The sequence below is a fragment of the Colias croceus genome, chromosome 12, assembly GCF_905220415.1.
Source record: "Colias croceus chromosome 12, ilColCroc2.1".
NCBI classification, from domain to species: domain Eukaryota; kingdom Metazoa; phylum Arthropoda; class Insecta; order Lepidoptera; family Pieridae; genus Colias; species Colias croceus.
Genome location: NC_059548.1, coordinates 3,920,519 through 3,940,798, shown reverse-complemented (window position 1 = coordinate 3,940,798; position 20,280 = coordinate 3,920,519). Strand labels below are relative to the sequence as shown.

General features: G+C 34.7%; 1 protein-coding gene and 3 long non-coding RNA genes across 5 annotated transcripts; all 4 read left to right on the top strand.

Annotated features, from left to right (window-relative positions):
• The first annotated feature begins 1,070 nt into the window (after positions 1-1,070).
• On the top strand, positions 1,071-4,904 carry LOC123696036 (serine--tRNA ligase, mitochondrial). Of its 2 annotated transcripts, XM_045642030.1 has the most exons (5): positions 1,071-1,096; positions 1,492-2,065; positions 3,204-3,391; positions 3,604-3,771; positions 4,582-4,904. In XM_045642030.1, the coding sequence occupies exons 1-5, from the start codon at positions 1,086-1,088 to the stop codon at positions 4,895-4,897; spliced, it is 1,257 nt and encodes a 418-aa protein (XP_045497986.1). In that variant the 5' UTR covers positions 1,071-1,085; the 3' UTR covers positions 4,898-4,904. The 2 variants fall into 2 exon arrangements, with proteins under 2 accessions (XP_045497986.1, XP_045497985.1); XM_045642029.1 differs by lacking the exon at positions 1,071-1,096 and having other exon boundaries at positions 1,367-2,065.
• A 148-nt stretch (positions 4,905-5,052) lies between these two features.
• Positions 5,053-5,789, top strand: LOC123696069. The gene is made up of 2 exons (XR_006752033.1): positions 5,053-5,314; positions 5,718-5,789. It is a non-coding gene; the product is annotated as an uncharacterized LOC123696069 (long non-coding RNA).
• A 6,196-nt stretch (positions 5,790-11,985) lies between these two features.
• Positions 11,986-15,105, top strand: LOC123696067. Its single transcript, XR_006752031.1, has 4 exons — positions 11,986-12,299; positions 12,638-14,197; positions 14,339-14,519; positions 14,871-15,105. It is a non-coding gene; the product is annotated as an uncharacterized LOC123696067 (long non-coding RNA).
• A 3,443-nt stretch (positions 15,106-18,548) lies between these two features.
• LOC123696070 lies at positions 18,549-20,091 on the top strand. The gene is made up of 3 exons (XR_006752034.1): positions 18,549-18,630; positions 19,159-19,230; positions 19,430-20,091. It is a non-coding gene; the product is annotated as an uncharacterized LOC123696070 (long non-coding RNA).
• The last annotated feature ends 189 nt before the right edge of the window (positions 20,092-20,280 follow it).

Genomic DNA, 20,280 nt, shown 5'->3' with positions numbered 1-20,280 from the left:
CCTGAGATAAGCGCGTTCAAACAAACAAATAAAATAGCAAGGCGAATTAAAGTAGCCTACTCACGATTCAATTTCAGTAACAATCTGTTGACACAATCTGCAGTGAGCTGACAGATTGTGTCGTGAATAGTATAGTTGAGGGCACGTTGGGGGCGTAACCCAACATGTTGTGTATTGGATCGGCGCGGAAGCAACCCGACAAATTGTCTCAGCAGATTGTGTGCGTGTTGAATCGTGAGTATTGTGATTGCTCCAATCTCGGCTCAATCGCGCTGCGCAGTAATCGCAAAATGGCGGTTTTGAGATAAACGCGGGAAAGACATTTTTACATATTTGAGGAAGATGTTTATATTTTACAGCCGTTTATACTTTATAGCCCTTGAAATCTATCAATAAAATTGGAAAAAATACAAGCTTTACAAAGATAATTATCTTATATTTCATAAATTAGTATATCCATTAATAATGCGTATTATTGCGTTGAGGTTTAGCATCAGGCCAGGCATCAACGTGACGTGCACACGTTGTGGCAAGCAATCGCGGAATGAAATTGTATCAGCAGATTGAGGGTTGGATGAATCGTGAGTAGAGAACGCTCAATCGCGACTTCAACAAATTGTGTCAGCAGATTGTGGGTTGTGTTGAACCGTGAGTAGGGCCTTTAACACCTAACCTAACGAAATTTATTGAGCTGTATCAGAGTGAAAACTGCGTGTTCCCAAAAAATAAGCACGATAAAAATAAAAATCCAAACATCCAACATCCATTTTGAATCCGGCCACACATTGGCCCGAGAAGCATATAATAAATAGGTACTGAAAGTCCTTCCAAATGCAATGTGTGGATGAACTCACAAGCGCGTTGGCAAGCACACCGCTATGCAAGCGCGTAGGCGGAAGTGCTGGCATAATATGTGTGGAGGAGGCATAAGTGATTCCTTGCGCCGCGCCGCGGCCGCCAGTTGTGTGATTTGTTAAAACAAAAAGTGTTATAGTGCCATAAACAAATACGTAAACAACACTGTTGGAACTACGTTGGATCGGTTTAAATAAGGGCAAAGGAAGGAAAAAACGTTGTGTGGTTTTATGAAACCACGGTAAAAGTGAAACTTACGTTAATTATCGTATTTGTACGATAATTATCGTAAGTCACGCGACATGCGCTACACAGACCAAAAAGTTTGAGACGATGTAATAAAAGTTTCACTTTAAAAATATCTTGAACATTTTAAGATCAAAAATTAGACGTCTCGTAACCAGGCCGTTATCTTCAAAAAAAAATATCGTGATAGAATCTGTGAATCTGTCACTTGTCAGATCGACAGATCATAATAATTTTAAATGAAAAATTTAATGGTACCTATGCTGTGTGTGCTGTATTTTGTGATTTATCAAGGATTTAACTTAGAATATTTTTTTTAGACAAATTCAATAATAAATATATGAGTAAAGTAATTATAACATATAACAAGATGCTAGCGCCTTATTACAGGAGATTTAATATTAACGTCGGCAAGCGATTGTTTTCAACTTGCTATCCTGAAATAGAAACAGAATACTATTGTAATATTAAAAATTGTTCAGAAATTAAACAAAATATTAATCAACGGAAGGGTGTAGGTAGCTTAGATCATGTACTAGAATTGTACCATATTTTAAAAACAACATCTACTAGTGCAAATTCTTATGAAAATGTAAAGAAGGATTTTTACAAAGAATTGATGCTATTACCGAATCGAACTCATCCTTTAGTTCAGCAATATGGGGAAAATCCTGTCACTGTCACTACTTTAAACGAAAAAAAGGATTTTGGCATTCACAAACCATTGGAATTCAGTGAAATTACAGAATTTTTGAACTTGATGAGAACTGACAGGCTTGGGTACACTTGTGATAATAAAAGTTATTACTACTTTGGTGAATTAGCTGAATATGAAGAAGCTCTAATCAAATACACAGTGTCTTCATTATTGAAAAAGGGTTTCAAATTAGTTTCTGTACCCGATATATTACCAAGTGCGATAATAACAAGTTGTGGTATGACTGTAAATAGTGACAGAACTCAGGTATAAAATTGCATAGAAAATATATAATTTGAACTTGTCTAGGACTTATTTGTAAAACATTTTTCTTGAAAAGTACTTGGGGTTTCTTTAGTTAACTGCCGCACGTATTATAGGTTTTTTGTGGGAGGGGAGGGGGGAGGAGGAGGGGGGGACCCTCCCCCCAAACGGGGAAAGTTAGGAAACCAATAGTTTTGGAGAAAAATCAATTTTCCTATTCTAACCTCAAAATGTATGGAATTGGTGTAAAATCATTTTAACTAAGCATTAGACGATAATAACAAAAAATTTACGATACATAAATAAAATACAAACAAGTTGTGTAAACCTACGTAGTTTTTTTATTTGAGTGGGAATCGCCCTAAAGTCGCTTCTGGTGGCAGTTCAAGAGTTAACCTAACACGCTCGTCGCTTCGTTCCTCGCTACCTATTTGGATATTAAAAATAAAAGTTTAATAGTTTTTTAACCTACGTAGATTTATTTTTTGTTTGAGTGGGAATCGCCCTAAAGTCGCTTCTGGCACTCGCCGGCCGCTGCCGCGGCACGCTCGCTTCGCTCGCTCGGCTCGTGCGGCAGTTCAAGAGTTAACCTAACACGCTCGTCGCTTCGCTCCTCGCTACCTATTTGGATATTAAAAATAAAAGTTTAATAGTTTTTTAGCCTACTTACGTAGATTTTTTTTTTTGTTTGAGTGGGAATCGCCCTAAAGTCGCTTTTGGCACTCGCCGGCCGCTGCGTACAGTGAAATGGAACGTCTTGGTCCGCTTTTTTTGCACAACAAAACGGATAAATGCGCTTTTTTCGCACAAAAAATTATTAACTTTAAAAATTAATAACTAAAAAACTACAAGTTTCCTAACGATAATATTTTGGAATTACAATCTTACATTACCTAGCTAACTAACAATATAAATATTTCCAACAAATTCGTGCGGCAGTTAACTAAAGCCAACCCAAGTACTTGGTTAATTTTCATGACTTTAATTTTTTAATTCATATTATAAATTGTTATTAATGCAAAAAAAAAAAAAGAAAAATGATTACTATTCTGTTTCTCTATGTTTAAGTGATACAAGTGTGTGTGTGAATGAAACCGATTGCACATAAATAATTGTTAAAGATATATAATTTTTTTTTCAGATTTATTCTTTGGATCCCATATTGCATGGACCTGATTTGTATCTCTCTGGTACAGCTGAAATGTCTCTAGCCGGGCTTTTTAAAAATACTCTCCATTCTTCAGATAAATTGCCAATAAAGCTTGCCGCAGTTAGTAGATGCTATAGAGCGGAGACTTCTAATGTATTAGATGAAAGAGGGACTTATAGGTTTGTTTTTTTGCATTAAAGTGTACAAGAATAGTGTAAATGTTTTTTTTTTTTTGAGTTCTAAGCCTAATTAGGCAAGTGTTCTACTAAATATTTAATTGTAAAATTGTAAACGACATTTGTGTTGCGAAATTATAAAATTTGAATCATAAAACCAGTAATTATTATATGATTCAAATTATTCATATGAAGTCTCAAATCTCAAATTACAGAGTTCATCAATTTACTAAAGTTGAAATGTTTATTGTTTCACATCCAAATTTGTCTGATCAGATGCTAGAATATATCAGAAAAACTCAAGAAGAATTATTTACGCCATTAGGCATACACATGAGAGTGTTGGATATGCCACCACATGAATTGGGGGCACCAGCTTACAGGTAATCTATACCTAAGGCTGGTTGCAGAGCTTGACCGACCGTCAGTGCGTACCGTCAGTCCTGACGATACGCATCAACAATTGTATGACTATGACACTAATGCGCATGACAATACGCGTGCGTATGGTCGGTCTAGCTATGAACGGTTTTATGAATTTCCATACATATGACAAGCGCGACTGACGTACGCACTGATGGTCGGTCAAGCTCTGCAACTAGCCTAATACTCATTACACACATTACACTATGTCGTTACCATTATTATAACAAAAATATTCATAAAACAGTGACTAGTTCATAATAAAGGTACAATGTTATGATTTGCAACTACTGCGTTTAAACAGTGTAATATTTTGTGCATAGTTTTTTAAAAGAGTTTTTTGACTAATAATGTTTACACAATATGACACTTATTATAAACACAATTCTTTGCATTGTTAAAGGGATATGAAGATAGGCTAACATTGTTCTCTAAGTACATATTCTCGAAAATCGAAATGCTTATCAATGCATCTTCTAGCACCATAGCAGCTTTGTACGCACTATTTCTAACCTAACAACTAACCTTAAAACTTGGTCTCGGACCTATAAATTAATATTCATAAAAAATAAAAATAGGATGACCATGTTAATAATAATCATTGTACCATGAGTAGTACAAATCTTTAGAGCTATTTATATGGAAAGATATATTTTAAAATTTGTTAAACATGTATAGTGGGAACTGAGTATAATATTCACAGTGGTTTTTATCCTTTAGGTAGGACACAAATACCTATTTTATAGAATGTGTTAATATTATTCTTGTAGAAAATATGACATTGAAGCTTGGATGCCAGGCAGAAACAATTACGGAGAAATATCGAGTTGCAGTAATTGTACAGACTATCAATCCAGGAGACTTAACATTAAATATAATGATGGAAAAACTGATAATTATGTGCACACATTAAATGGTACAGCTTGTGCAATTCCACGGATGTTAATTTCTTTAATGGAAACCCATCAACAGGCTAAGGGAAAAATAGAAATTCCAGAAATCCTACAACCATATATGAACAACAAAAAAAATATTGTTAAAAACACAGTCATGCCGAAATTAAAACTTTTAAAAATAAAACATTAAATTTGAAGATTGTTTTTCATTTCACCCGATAAACCTAGATAGCAGATAAACATAATTATGACTTATGAGAGATCTATGTACACATACCAAACACCACCAAACACATACAGTGCGACATAAAAGAGATGAAATTAATTAATTTGGAACTAAATTTTTTTTCATTATCTGGCAACCCTGAATTATCAATGCAGCTGTCAAGTTGAATAAAAATTTGTTGTTTATTTGGTGAAGTTGAGATAAAATTGTTATTTTAAACAAGAAATTTACTCAAAAAAGGAGAAATCATGAAAAAGGTTAAACGTAGCGGTGTCCGTGATGCCATATATAAAGTTTTCATTCGGTGTTTCTCATAATTTCAAGCTGAAAAACGAGAAAAATATTTGGAAAACGTTTACAGACGTACAGCAGATTATACCGGTGAGATTCCATTTATTTTTGCTCAGTACTACGTAAAATAGAATATTCCATTAGTGACGAGTGTTTAATGTACGTATCTATGGCGATTATTACGTTTTTGAAATTTAATTTGAGGTTATTTGTATGTAAACAAAAACTAGTTTTTATAGTGCGACCAGCACAATTTGAGTCAAGAAGTTATATCCAATCCAACCAGCCTTAAATAGTATAGTGATAACTATTTTCATACAGCTATCTATGTATCCTTACTTGCTACTTACTAGAGTGGACGCAGGGATCCAAAGTGAGTCTTGGCCTCCGACATAAAAAAAAAAAAGTTTTAAGCACAGACTAGTTTTAAGCTACTAAATAAATATGTTAAATGTACTATTTGATTTTATTCATCTTAATTCGTTTGTTATAGGGGTTTCTGAAAGCACAGTACGCAGGATAGTGGAGCAAGGGAGTAAAAATGAAGGAGAATATCTACAAAAAATAAATAAAAATACATATTATGTAGTTTTCAAATCACCTTGTTTTTTTTACCTGACGGACCCAGAAGGAGCGTAATGTGTTTGAGCCTTAGGTTTGAGCTGTATGTATGTATGTTTGTTCGTATGTTTGATTCTATGTGCGCCTCTGCAGTCTAAATGGCTTGACCGATTTCTATAAACTAATTCCAAATACATTTAAGTAAAATTTGACCTAGGTAGGTCATTTAAAATACTAATGTATTTTTGTCTTAAATTTACACGATGATGAATGAAACAACTTTAAATCGCGGTATTTATTACTTTTTATTTTTTTGATTTTTATTCTATAGTATCAAGATTGCTTGCGTCGCAGTATCAGTGTTGCTATATGAGCGACGGTGGCGCCCTCATTTTTTGTCATCTCTTTTGTGTCGCACTGTAGGTACCTAAAATAAACATTTTTGTTTCTGGCAGCTGGCCAGTTATAATAATGTACTCTGTGCAGCTGGCCTTTGATTTATTAGTACACTTTGCTTTTAACTTCTTACATTATTTACATAATTTAGTACATAAGATTGGATTAACAATATTAATTGCTATGCTATGGATGTTTCTAGACGGTAGACCCCAAAGGCCAAAACAATAGAGCGGTGGGTTGGCAGTGGGCACTGCCAAGTGCCACTGGGCATATTGCCCTATTATACATTACCTATACTCAACCTATACTCTTTGTGACTCTTTGGGGCATATTAAGACACAAAGATTAAAGAGGAAAATGGAAATTATGACATATCACAGTGACACTAAGCCGTAGGTCTTTAAATTATTATTCTTCTTCTTCTTTTTTGTTTATGGCCTTCCCGATCCCATTATGGACGGATTCTGCCAGTGTCAAGTGTCATGTGCGCCCAAATCAAAATTGATCGTTTATTTCAATGATCGGATTTAGGGTAGCAACTTGATACTCTGTGCTGAGGAAAAATCACGGAAGAGATTGAGCAGTTCAAATGAGGAATCATTCTTACCTGGATAACCAAACAGGACATATACAAAAGCAAAGCATTAAAATTTAAGATTATTGAGGTGGATAAATTTGGATAAAACATTAACAAATGAGGAGGGAACCAAGCACAATAAACATTTAAAATTAGTGGGACGGGGAACATCAGGGGGAAGGAGATCTAAAAGCGAGGAATTTCGTTTAGGGCACTCAAAAAATATATGATCATTGTTACCTTCGGCTAAGCCACACTCGCATAAGGAGTTATCACGAACATGAATTTTTGCTAGGTGCACTGGGGTGGAAGCATGGCCTAGTCGAAGACGGCAAATGGTTGATACTGTAGATTTATTAATATTGATAAATTTGAAAAACCACGGCTTGCAGGGAACCGTGGGCTGTATATCTCTAAAGTATTTAGCTTTGTTTGAGCTATTCCACAGAGAGTTCCACATACTTTCCAGGCGGGACTTAGCAAGGGGAAGGAGATCGTATGAATAGTTTAAATAATGTTCTAGGGTACCACTAGACATAGCTGCTTTTGCTAGGGAGTCGGCTTTCTCATTACCAGTGATATTTGAATGGCTTGGAATATAAACTAATAAAACGCTGAGGTTTTTTTCATAGCAGTTAAAAAGGCAAGATCTTATTTGAAGAATAACTGGAAAATTTGATTTAGAACGGAATGGGTTCGAAGATATTGATTGAAGGCAACTAAGAGAATCGGTAAAGATGATAGATTTTTTAAGATTATGAGAGTAGATGAAGTTAATAGCTTCTAAAATAGCTGTTGCCTCGCCAGTGAAGACAGAAGAAAGGGGAGGACATTTATATTGCAGTATTGTTTTAGAGTTTGAATGCCACACAGCTACTCCAACTGGTAGCCAATTTGACGATTTAGAGGCATCAGTATAGAAGTAATTATAATCGTGCCAACGAGATGAAATGAGCCTATTGAAAGAGATATTTGCGTCAGGGGAATTTTTAATTATACCACAACTAAAAATGATGGAAGGCTTAAAAACTAGAGCATTGTAATTTTTTAAATATAAAGGGTGGTTATTAAGTTGAAAAGAAGGATCTGGAAGGCGATAAAACTTAATAAGGCTTTTAAGGATACAGGGGAAATCAGATGGCGAACGTAGAGTATTAGAGGTGAGAGAATGTAATAGATTCTGGAGCTTGTTAAGGAGGGGATGTGATGCGTACTGCGTTATTTTAAAAAAGTATTTATCGGCTAGATACTGTCGGCGAAGAAACAGAGGTGGATCCACAGATTCTACTTGGAGAGCGTTAACTGGAGACGATTTCATCGCACCAAGTATGAGGCGTAAACATTTATATTGGATCCTATCTAGTTTTACCAATGCAGATTTACTACAAGGCTCAAAAATAAAAGATGCATAATCTAGGTGGCTCCGGATTATTGCATTATAAACGAGTTTCTGGCAATATGGATGGGAACCCCACCACACACCAGCGAGAGAGCGTAGCACATTAATATTTTTTTCGCACTTTTGTGCAATGTAGTCAATGTGTGCAATACCACTTAATTTTTGATCTAACATAACACCTAAAAATTTGACCTTACTTACCACAGGAATTACAGAACTGTCAAGAATCACTACAGGGGGAGAAAATGAACGTTTTTTGGTGAATACTACAATATTACTTTTAACTGGTGATAGAGACAGACCATGGTCATTCATCCAGACTTCTAAATTGGATACTGCACTATTAAGGCGCTCAGCGGCACCATCCATATTGCCAGATGAAGCATATAATGCAATATCGTCAGCATACTGTAAGATATCGCAAAAAGGAGTAACAATTTTTTCTAAATCATTCGTGTAAATTGAATAAAGGATTGGGCTCAAAACTGATCCTTGGGGAAGGCCCTTAAATGTAACTCTACTTGAAGAAGAGCCGCGCACATGAATATATCTGGTCGTTAAAAGATTCATGATAAAACGTATCATCCTCGCAGGGATACTCATCTGAGACAGCTTATGTCTGAGTACCGGAAGATGGACGTTATCATACGCGGATACAATATCAAGGAACACACCCACCAGGAATCCTTTTTGCTGAAATGCCAAGCGTATGTCAGTGGTAAGGATATTGAGGCTATCTAAAACACTCATGCCTTTCCTAAACCCAAATTGAGAGCGAGCAAGGAGATTATTTCTCTCAACGTACCACTCCAGTCGGTTTTTTATTAAATGTTCCATAACTTTGGCTAATGTGGAAGAAAGTGCAATAGGTCTATAAGAATTAGGATCAATCGGGTCTTTACCAGGTTTTAAAATGGGGATGATGAGTTGGGTTTTCCAGGAATCAGGGGTAGAACCGGTTTCATAAAATAAATTAATCAAATTGAGAAAATATGACTTTGCTGAACTATTAGATCTACTTAAAAATGAATAGGGAATGCCATCTAGCCCTGGGGACGAATCCTTTAGGCCTTCAAGCACGGTATCCAGCTCTTGGCTAGAAAACTGGCTATCTATTCCATTAACATTATTATTGCATATAAAATCAAACGGTGGTCGGAGAATAAGATCCGCAGAAGGGACAAAAGGAGGGGCTAATTTATTTATAAAATCATTGAGCCAAAGATCAGGATTATTGGAAGATGGGTTGACATAGGAAAGGGAACCACGGAATCTACGAATATTTTTCCAGACAATGGATGGAGGTGTAGTAGGTGATAAACTTTCGCAGAATCGTATCCAACCTCGTTTCTTTTTTTTGGAAAGAAATCGTTTCGCATGAGCAGCATTTCGTTTGTACATAATAAAATTTTCGAAACTCATATTAGAATTGTACCTGTCTTCGGCAACCTTTCGCTCAGTAATCACCTCAGAACATTCATGATCCCACCAGGGAGGGGATATTTTTCTGGGAGAGGATGAGGGGGTTCGCTTTACAGGCAGGGTTTCAGAAGCAGCAGAGTGGAGACAGGAAACAAAGGAGTTATATGAGAGCATACAATTCTGTCGAAGAATTTCTGGTAGATTAGCTATTTTAGAATCAAGATTAAGTGCAAAAGAGTCCCAATCAGCGCTTTCTAATTTATATTTAAGTAAGGGAGGAAAAGAGGAGGAGGGGATATGAACAGAACGGGAACAGGAAAGGAGAATTGGGAAATGATCACTACCATACGTAGAGGGAAGGGTGTGGCAAGAAAGGGAGGAGGCTAGTATAGATGAACAAATACTCAAGTCGACTACAGTTTTAGGATTTTGCATGGGGGGAACTCTTCTAGTAGGGGCACAATCATTGATTATACATAAATTTAGATCATCAAAGAGGTCCACTAAAAGTCGTCCAAAGGTATCACACATATAAGATCCCCATGAAGTATGGTGGCCATTGAAGTCTCCCATAACTATCACGGGAGGGGGGAGAGAGGAAATAATTAACGATAGGTCAAGGATGATACTGGAATGAGGATGAGGTATATAAACAGATAAAAAGGAGATATCAAAGACTCGCACTGCGACGGCGTTGAAATACCGCCCGTGCGACGGAAGAGGAATCTGGGTGAATGGGAACGATCGGTTTACAAGTAGAGCACTTCCAGCATAACCGTCATCCCTGTCATCACGCAAACAAGAAAATCCCGGAACCCAATAATGAGAACCAGGAATTAACCATGTCTCCGCGATGGCAGCCACAACAGGTTTATGCAAGGCAATTAACTCTATCAGATCATGTTTTTTGCGACGAATACTCTGTGCATTCCACTGGAGGAATACTAGATCCATGGTTTGACAGTATGGAAGAAAAGCGGGAGAATCTTAAGGCAACGTTGGACGGTAATTTTTCGGGGTATTCATTTATTAAACTTTCAATAAATGATAGACACATATCTAAAAGTTTTTCATTGCGCGAAGGCGCCGAGGATGAGGAGGTATTATTATTAATTAAAGCGCACCCATTGGGGAGGGAAGATGGAACGTCGCGAACAATGGCGTTATGAGCGCTTGTATTATAAGTGGTTCCCAAAGTAGCCCTGGGGCGGGGAGGTCTCATTACAGTTTTTTTGTAAGAAACCGTGGGGATAGGTTGGCTTGATAATGTGAGGTGAGATTCAGGGGTTACTGAGTGGATGGTGGATGGATGGGTCTTAACGTTTTCCGCAAATGTTTTGCGCGAAGATGGAATCAATTTAGATGCCTCTTCAAATGAGACACCTTCAGTCGCCATCAATAATTTAATCGCTTTTTGACGACCCTGCTCTGGGCAGCTTTTATCAGTTGCGAAGTGGTTACCAGAGCAGTAGATGCAGGACGCCTCTACTTCTTTTTTGGGACAGCTATCACCTGAATGCATTTGAGTGCACCGATAACAGCGTTCTTTGGAACGACACTGCTCACGAACGTGGCCGAACCGACAGCACTTAAAACACTGGATTGTCGGAAATTGATAAACCTCAACCGGCATGGCAGTGTATAGACAGTATATTATATTGGGCATAGTTTGCCCCTGAAAGGTAAGGACTACAGATTGGGACGGTGTCCAAGATGTCACTCCATCAATTTTCTTTAAACGCCTCGCCTTTAAAACCTTACCACGTCCTCCTGGAAAGTCTATGTAACTTACAAATTCCTCCATTGACCATTCAGTAGGGACTCCCTTGACGATGCCCATACGGGTTATATGGAACAAGGGAATAGTGGCTAGAAATTTCGCTTCCTTTAAACTTGAAAAATTAAGAAAATTATTTGCATCTGCTGCTGAAGTAAATTGTACCGATATTTTATTACGGCCTATAGGTCTAACACCATCTTTAGTTATATTCTGGACACGGTGTTTATACAAGAACGAACCGAATTTAATGGGTCTTATACTTAGGCCAGCCGAAGGGTCTTCCTCAGTACGAGATACATATACTATGTATGGTCCACTCTCTTCGCCAGTGTAAGATGGGGGATTCAAAAGAATTGGGTCAATATAGGTAGTTTGGGAGGCTGGGATAGTATAGTCGTGATCAGGGATATGGCGTTTCGAGGGTAAAATGTCAGAGTCTTTAGAGGAGTGATCGGAACGGAGCCTTTTGTGGCCCGTAGACTCTGCTTCCATCATCTCACTCTGTAAATCCGGTGGTTTATTAAGATCCGGAGGGTCAGGGGGGTAACCGGCATCTCTTATAGCAAGCTTATTATAACATTACTATGTCTTTTCGTACCGTGACACCCTTAACGCAAGCTTGTTGCAGCGTTAAACGGATTTTGTTTTTCTAGCAATTTTGATGACGTCACTCGTAATAGTTCACTCAATTATTGGGACCGTGCGATCTATTTGACAATTTGACAGTTATCGGTTAATAATAGAACTTCGTAACTGCGAATTACATCGGCTTGTTCGAAGAAAAGGCTTCAAACCTTTTGATTTAAGAAGAATCGTGTAAATAGTAAACAAGTGCGTAATCATCACGAGTCCCTATGAGATATGGGGGCATCATATGAACAATTTGAAAATACAATATAGGTAACCTACAGATTTATCTGTGTAAGATAAAAGTAATGTAAGTACCATACCCAATGCAAATCTATTTAAAAATACGTCTGTATATGTACACATTCTCCACTTGTTATTTCTCTGTATAATAAAATGCAACTCTACTTATTCCCTAAACATAAATTTTATCTTTATAATACCTACTTAATGTAAATCTATAAAAGATTGTTTATTATTTCTTCATGATTCAATATATTTTATCATGTTATTATTTGCCTATATAATAAAAGACTATAAAAGTAAATCTACACACAAATGCACTACCCATATTGTACTTATGATTATGTAATCTGTTGTTAAGGATCTCATTTAATTTTGAGAAATAAAACCATTATTTATTTCCAGATTCTACAATCAATTCCGAGCACTAGGAATAAGATTACCCAGAGTAACCACATGGATGCATTGATAGTATTCAAGAAGCCATGGTGCCAGCGCAACATGAATAATATATTTTTTTCAATAGGAAGCAATATCATACTTTTAATGTTTAAGTGCAATAAAAAACATTTATAAATCCAAAATCTTTATTTAGTCCTTTTTATTTATTCATTGACAAATAATTTGCTCCTTTACTTCTCTTGATATCATTTATATATAAAAAAAGTGATAAAACATGGAAGTATTCGAAATTAGATTCAATTCTATTTAGCTTAAATATTTATTAAAAACAATTAGGTAGATATATAACTCAAATCCAAATTTGTAAGTAAATAGCATATTAAAAACACCCTTGATTAAAAAAAATTAAATTTTTATTTATAATACCAGCCTTTAAAACTTAAAATGCAATAAACAAAAACTTTGTATTTACATCACAATGAATAATTCCTACACTAATAGTTTAATGGTATTTAGGTATATTTTTATTTTAAATTTAAATCAATTATTGTATTTGCATAATAAAGAGTTGATAAATCATTTAAAAACTTGCAGTACTTATGTACCTATACTTTTACATTTACATTTTCAGATGTATGATACAAATATGAATATTTTAAGTGTCAGACATGGTGGCGCCTCCCCCAACTTGAAGTTCTCACTACCACATGAACATCTCCCAAGCCGGTACTTCCTTGTTCAATGTTTGGGCAAGCCGGCAATCAACACAACTGTGAAAGATAAATTGGATTTAAACTGATTATTTGTTGCTTTAAAATTTAATAAGTACCTTTAATATGTTTACTTTTATTATTAAAGGGCTTGTCATGGTGTATGTAAACATCTAAAAAGAAGTTTTTTAAACAATGTCGGTATGGTTTGTTAGATACCTTATTTGTTAACTTCAATTAACAATAATCAAAACAGACGAAATCATGCAAAAACCAATACTTTATTCGTAAAAATATATCTGTGTTATCATAAATCGTCCAATGTTTTAGATACCTATAATATATTTATTACTCGTATATTATCTTACCTTGCTATTTCAATTGCTCTTTCATGCCTCTTTCATGCATTCTTTAATGCATATTACTTATCTTTCGCAATTTTTCAATTTGATTTATCCAAATTTTAGATATTATTACGAGGACACCGCCATTTTTATATTAACAACCTAATATGGGTACGTTTTGTTGAGTTCACAAAATAATCTTACTTTATTTTGGTACCGGGAGCCTTCAAAACATGATTACTATACGATTGCCTACAATGTCCAATGAGCGAATGAATTCCGAAGTTTTGTCTATTTTTTTAAGATTAATGGCTTGGCTACGAGGCTTTTAGGCCAAGTCGTAATGATTTGTATCGAACATTAAACGTCAAAAATCAAAATGTCATGTCACTGACCTCATAATTCATATCATTATCTAAAATTTCAGATAAACTTAAACTTAAATAATTATGTGAATCTCATCTCTGGATAAATGAGAAAGTGCGAAAAAGCAATATTGAAATAGCAAGGTAAGATAAAGTACGAGTAAGGACGATTTATGATAACAGACTACAGAGATATATTTTTACGAATAAAGTTTTGGTTTTTGCATGATTTCGTCTGTTTTGATTATTGTTACTTAATTGAAGTAATTTTTATTTAACTTGCAGCAGAACATTGTGCAGAGTGCGCGAAGCTCCCTGACCCCGAAGTTACAAAGACAAAGATAGGTACATAAATAACTCCCAACGAGGTAAAAGTTATGATGAGACGAAGTTGATAGAATTCTCTGCTGAAAGTTTAAGTGCAAATGATTTGGGAGTTCACAAAAACTAGAGCAGCTGGTCAAAAGTAAATATTTATATTAATTTATAAGCAGGGTTGCTTTGGTCTATGTTTGGTTAGAAGCTACTAATATTAACAGTTTTGTAAGGAACACACCTACACATTTAACTTTTTTTTTTTAATACAATATTAAGAATTGCAAGATAAACAATTAAAATGTTAAAATACTTGAAAAATGATTAACAAATAAAGTTTTTATTATTTAACAAACTATACCGACATTGTTTAAAAAAACATCTAAAATTACATATTCCATGACAAGCCCTTTAATAATAAAAGTTTTACACACATATTAAGTGTAATTATTAAATTTTAAAGCAACAAACAATCAGTTTAAATCCAATTTATCTTTCACAGTTGTGTTGATTGCCGGCTTGCCCAAACATTGAACAAGGAAGTACCGGCTTGGGAGATGTTCATGTGGTAGTGAGAACTTCAAGTTGGGGGAGGCGCCACCATGTCTACACTTAAAATATTCATATTTGTATCATACATCTGAAAATGTAAAAATTTAATTGTACCTTAATATAGTACATTGTTTTCATTTTAAGTTTAATAAAAATGAAATTAAAAGTATACATAAGTACTGCAAGTTTTTAAATGATTTATCAACTCTTTATTATGCAAATACAATAATTGATTTAAATATAAAATAAAAATATAAATACCAACTATTAGTGTAGGAATTATTCATTGTGATGTAAATACAAAGTTTTTGTTTATTGCATTTTAAGTTTTAAAGGCTGGTATTATAAATAAAAATTTAATTTTTTTTAATCAAGGGTGTTTTTAATATGCTATTTACTTACAAATTTGGATTTGAGTTATATATCTACCTAATTGTTTTTAATAAATATTTAAGCTAAATAGAATTGAATCTAATTTCGAATACTTCCATGTTTTATCACTTTTTTTATATATAAATGATATCAAGAGAAGTAAAGGAGCAAATTATTTGTCAATGAATAAATAAAAAGGACTAAATAAAAATTTTGGATTTATAAATGTTTTTTATTGCACTTAAACATTAAAAGTATGATATTGCTTCCTATTGAAAAAAATATATTCATGTTGCGCTGGCACCATGGCTTCTTGAATACTATCAATGCATCCATGTGGTTACGCTGGGTAATCTTATCCCTAGTGCTCGGAATTGATTGTAGAATCTGGAAATAAATAATGGTTTTATTTCTCAAAATTAAATGAGATCCCTAACATAAGTATAATATGGGTAGTGCATTTGAGTGTAGATTTACTTTTAAGTGTTTTATTACATAAATAATATAACATGATAAAATATATTGAATCAAGAAGAAATAATAAACAATCTTTTATAGATTTACATTAAGTATTAGATAAAATTTATGTTTAGAGATTATGTAGGGTTGCATTTTATTATATAGAGAAATAACAAGTGGAGAATGTGTACATAAATAAACGTATTTTTAAATATACTCTTAAGATTTGCCTTGGGTATGGTACTTACATTACTTTTATCTTACACAGATAGGTTATAATTGTATTTTCAGATTGTTCATATGATGCCCCCATATCTCATAGAGACTCGTGATGATTGCGCACTTCGCAATAATAAATTATTTACACGATTCTTCTTAAATCAAAATGTTTGAAGCCTTTTCTTGGAACAACCCGATGTAGTTATGTTAATTTTGCATTTTTAATATAATAAATGTATTATCTTCTTTAAAAGCTTCATTTATTAAATAGATTTCCAACTACATACGTTTCACTTAAATTTGATGTGTATTCTTTTAATAATATTCAAAATAATGTTATAAAAGTTCCATATTTACAACTTTACTAAAATTGCTAAAAACTGTCATTAATGACATTTTATCAAGAATGCTAAATGTCAAAGAGAGTGTGCCGGTTCCAATTTTTCGATTGACGTCTCGAAACAGTCTTGTTGCAATTGGTTTACATATGTTTTAGAAGGTCCCGGTGCCAAAAAAGTAAGATTATTTTGTGAACGCAACAAAACGTACCCATAATAAGACTGTTATTCTAAAGGTGCCGGTTACCCCCCAGGACCCATATTGCAAAAGGAAAATTAGTTTTCTATTGCTTACCCAAACAGCACAAACACAACAAAAAGTTTGGTATCACTAGAAAAATAATAGGATAATAAAAAACAAAAACAATCTCTGAGACACGTGTTTTCTCCGACACAACAAAGCAGCGAAAAACAAATTATTATTTGATCTGTGGTCTTTCTGTTTGACGTGGTTTGACTGATTTTCAGTTCTTATGTGCGTAAAGCAGGCTACTCACGATTCAATTTCAGTAACAATCTGTTGACACAATCTGCAGTGAGCTGACAGATTGTGTCGTCAATAGTATAGTTGAGGGCACGTTGGGGGTGTAACCCAACATGTTGCGAATTGGATCGGCGCGGAAGCAACCAGACAAATTGTCTCAGCAGATTGTGTGCGTGTTGAAACGTGAGTATTGTGATTGCTCCAATCTCGGCTCAATCGCGCTGCCGCGTTAAAGGCCCTACTCACGATTCAATTTCAGCAACAATCTGTTGACATAATCTGCAGTGAGCCGACAGATTGTGTCGTCAATAGTATAGTTGAGGGCACGTTGGGGGTGTAACCCAACATGTTGCGAATTGCATCGGCGCGGAAGCAACCAGACAAATTGTCTCAGCAGATTGTGTGCGTGTTGAAACGTGAGTATTGTGATTGCTCCAATCTCGGCTCAATCGCGCTGCCGCGTTAAAGGCCCTACTCACGATTCAATTTCAGCAACAATCTGTTGACACAATCTGCAGTGAGATGACAGATTGTGTCGTCAATAGTATAGTTGAGGGCACGTTGGGGGTGTAACCCAACATGTTGCGAATTGCATCGGCGCGGAAGCAACCAGACAAATTGTCTCAGCAGATTGTGTGCGTGTTGAAACGTGAGTATTGTGATTGCTCCAATCTTGGCTCAATCGCGATCAAGCGTTGTGGCGGATTGTACGTTTCTTGCGCCTCCGGGTCGAAAAAACTGTGTGGACCCAGTTTTTCGAAATCTATAAGGACATGCCTCATTTATGGGACAAAAAAAACAAAAATTATATGAACAAAGAGATGAGAAATGAGTCATCCAGAATTATTTTGGAAATATACAAAGATCTCGACAAGGATGCTACAGTTGAAGTTCTCAAAAATCTTATATCCAATAAGAGAACCTCTTTTTACAGAGAATTAAAAAAAGTGACGTGACGTGCACATGTGCGTGCACACCACAGACATCCAAATATAAGCAGACGAGACATATTTTTTGTATGTGTTAACTCAATATTTTATCTCTTTTACTCGTTCAATGTTCTCATATGCACTATCCTTGTTTTTCGCTTGTAACAACACTAACACACACAGTGACAGTTGTCAAGCGCGTGGCATTTTTTCGATCTGTCGCCATCTTGAAATACACAAAACCAAAGTCTTGGAGTCGAGTGTTTTATTGAAAATATTTAAAAATATTTTATAAAAACGTTAAAAAGAAACAATATCAATATGGTAAAATGCTGTGCAAGTAATTGTGAAAGTTCCAGTCATAAGAAAATACAAGGAATATCATTTCGCAGGTAATTTATCTAAGGTACAATATAAACAGTATTTCTGTCGGGCTAATACTACCAAAATCAACTCTTTTTTTGAAAGTCTTTTAGGCAAAATCGCTAATTACTATGCGTATTATCTGTTCCATCCAATATTGGCTTGTTCCAATGAACTGGGCTTAAATTTCTTGCAATTTACAAATTTGTTTACATTTGTTATGACAGCTTCTGTACTTCAAAAGTAGGTTAGTATTAACAGGGCCGAATTCAGTTAAGTATTGATATTTGCTGTATACATTTCTTTGTTCAATAGGCACATACTTTCATAACGTAACCCCTCATAGTTTCACGTTGTTTTAGGTTTCCTAAGGATATCGCTCTGCGACAACTTTGGATAGTAAATATGAAACGTCAAACGTGGAAACCGAAACCCAATAGCTTGTTATGTTCGAAGCACTTTGAAAATTAATACTTAGATACTAGTAAATCTTGTACAAATCTACGACCTGGTGCAGTGCCAACTATATTTGAACAAGTTTCTGAGGTAAGCTTAACATAACTATCTTACTTCCTTATTATATTACATTTTCTTCACCCACCTCAATTTTCCACCAGTACCAGACCCAGCACTTTACTTTTTCCAACATGCTTTCCAATTACAAGTGCAGGATGCGCTATACATGTTAGTTATGAGTTTTGTCATTTATGGTGTACAATGTACATTGTACAATAAGTTAGCAACAATATAGCATATTTATAACTGTCAATGTAGCCATTGTTGCAATTGTTATGTACATATTTTGATCAACAATAAAGTAATTAAAGCTTACAAAGTCCGCAGTATATAATAGAGGGTCATCAAATCATGGTCCACCTGTCTTAATAATAGATTAACTAGATTGAATGGGTTCCTACTAACACAGGAAGTAATGTGTTATTGTATTGTAACCCTGCTAAGATGTGAATGCTGAATTTGCCGTGTTAATAAGCTGTTTCTTGATATCTTGCTTTATTTTTTAATTGTAATTAGTGTTAGATATTAGTTACACAATATGCAAGTTTTTTTTTGCAGGATGAAGAATTATGTTCACCTCCAATAAAACGAGTTAAAACTTTGCTTCCAGTGCTTCGTGAGATTCAAAATGTAAGGAATTTATTATTTTATTTATATTAAGCATTCTGAATATTAAAATTATCCTGAAATACTCCTAGTGGTTAAGTTGTTGTTATTTTTTAAGATGCTTTATACATTTTATAAATTTATACCAAAACCACTTAATTTTTTAGAAATGTGTTCTTTGTTTTTTTGCCACAAGGATTTTTAAAAATATATTAATTTTTAGGTTACAGAAAATTTGCCAGGACCTTCAAATGTTGATGTCTTGAAACCACAAACAGTCGAAAAGGTAGTGGAATCACTGAAGAAGAAGATTTTAACAAAAAATAAACAGATCAAAGCATTGCGTCAGCAACGCATCCGTTTGAAACGTAAAGTTGCAAAGTTTTCTAATATTATTGCTGAACTGAAAGATAAATTAAATCAAGAAGATATACATATTTTAAACAATATACCGGGAAATAATAAAGATTTTCTGGTGAGGTATTTAAAAAAATCCCGTGGTAGTACTTTAGACAAATCGTATTCAGCCGAACTACGGTCATTTGCCCTCCAATTAAATTTTAACTCCCCCAGGGCATATAATTTTGTACGAAGTACATTCAATACTACGTTTAGGTTTATGACAGTAGCTTAAGCAAATATAAAGGCTATCAAGAAAAGAGCGTATTTGTTTATTAAAGGCCGGCAAAGCACCTGTAAGTGATTTTATATTAATTTACGATGTAAACACAAATTTAAAGACACTAATTTGTCCAATAGAAATTATTTAAAAAAGTTGTGTTGTTTCAAAATAAATAATTGTTAAAAATCTGGTTTTTATTGTTTTATTTACACATTGGTACATACATCGTAGAAGCCGTACGCTACGAGAATTTTTGGGAAGTAATTGATGCAACATGCGATGATGCACATCATGTTCTCCACTCCGCCCTTAGTAATCTGCTGTCTGCAAAGTTATGACTACCTATACTGTGATAAAAAAAATATGACAATTCGCTATAAAATTACTACCAAAATTAAATCCAAATATGGTACGTATCTCTGGGATAAAAACTCTACTTCCACCCAAACTAC

Excerpts from the sequence above, each read along its gene's own strand:
- LOC123696036 (XM_045642029.1), top strand. The coding sequence starts at position 1,442 with ATGAGTAAAGTAATTATAACATATAACAAGATGCTAGCGCCTTATTAC. Across the intron at positions 2,066-3,203 it reads TAAATAGTGACAGAACTCAG|ATTTATTCTTTGGATCCCAT; the intron begins GTATAAAATTGC and ends TTTTTTTTTCAG. Across the intron at positions 3,392-3,603 it reads GATGAAAGAGGGACTTATAG|AGTTCATCAATTTACTAAAG; the intron begins GTTTGTTTTTTT and ends CTCAAATTACAG.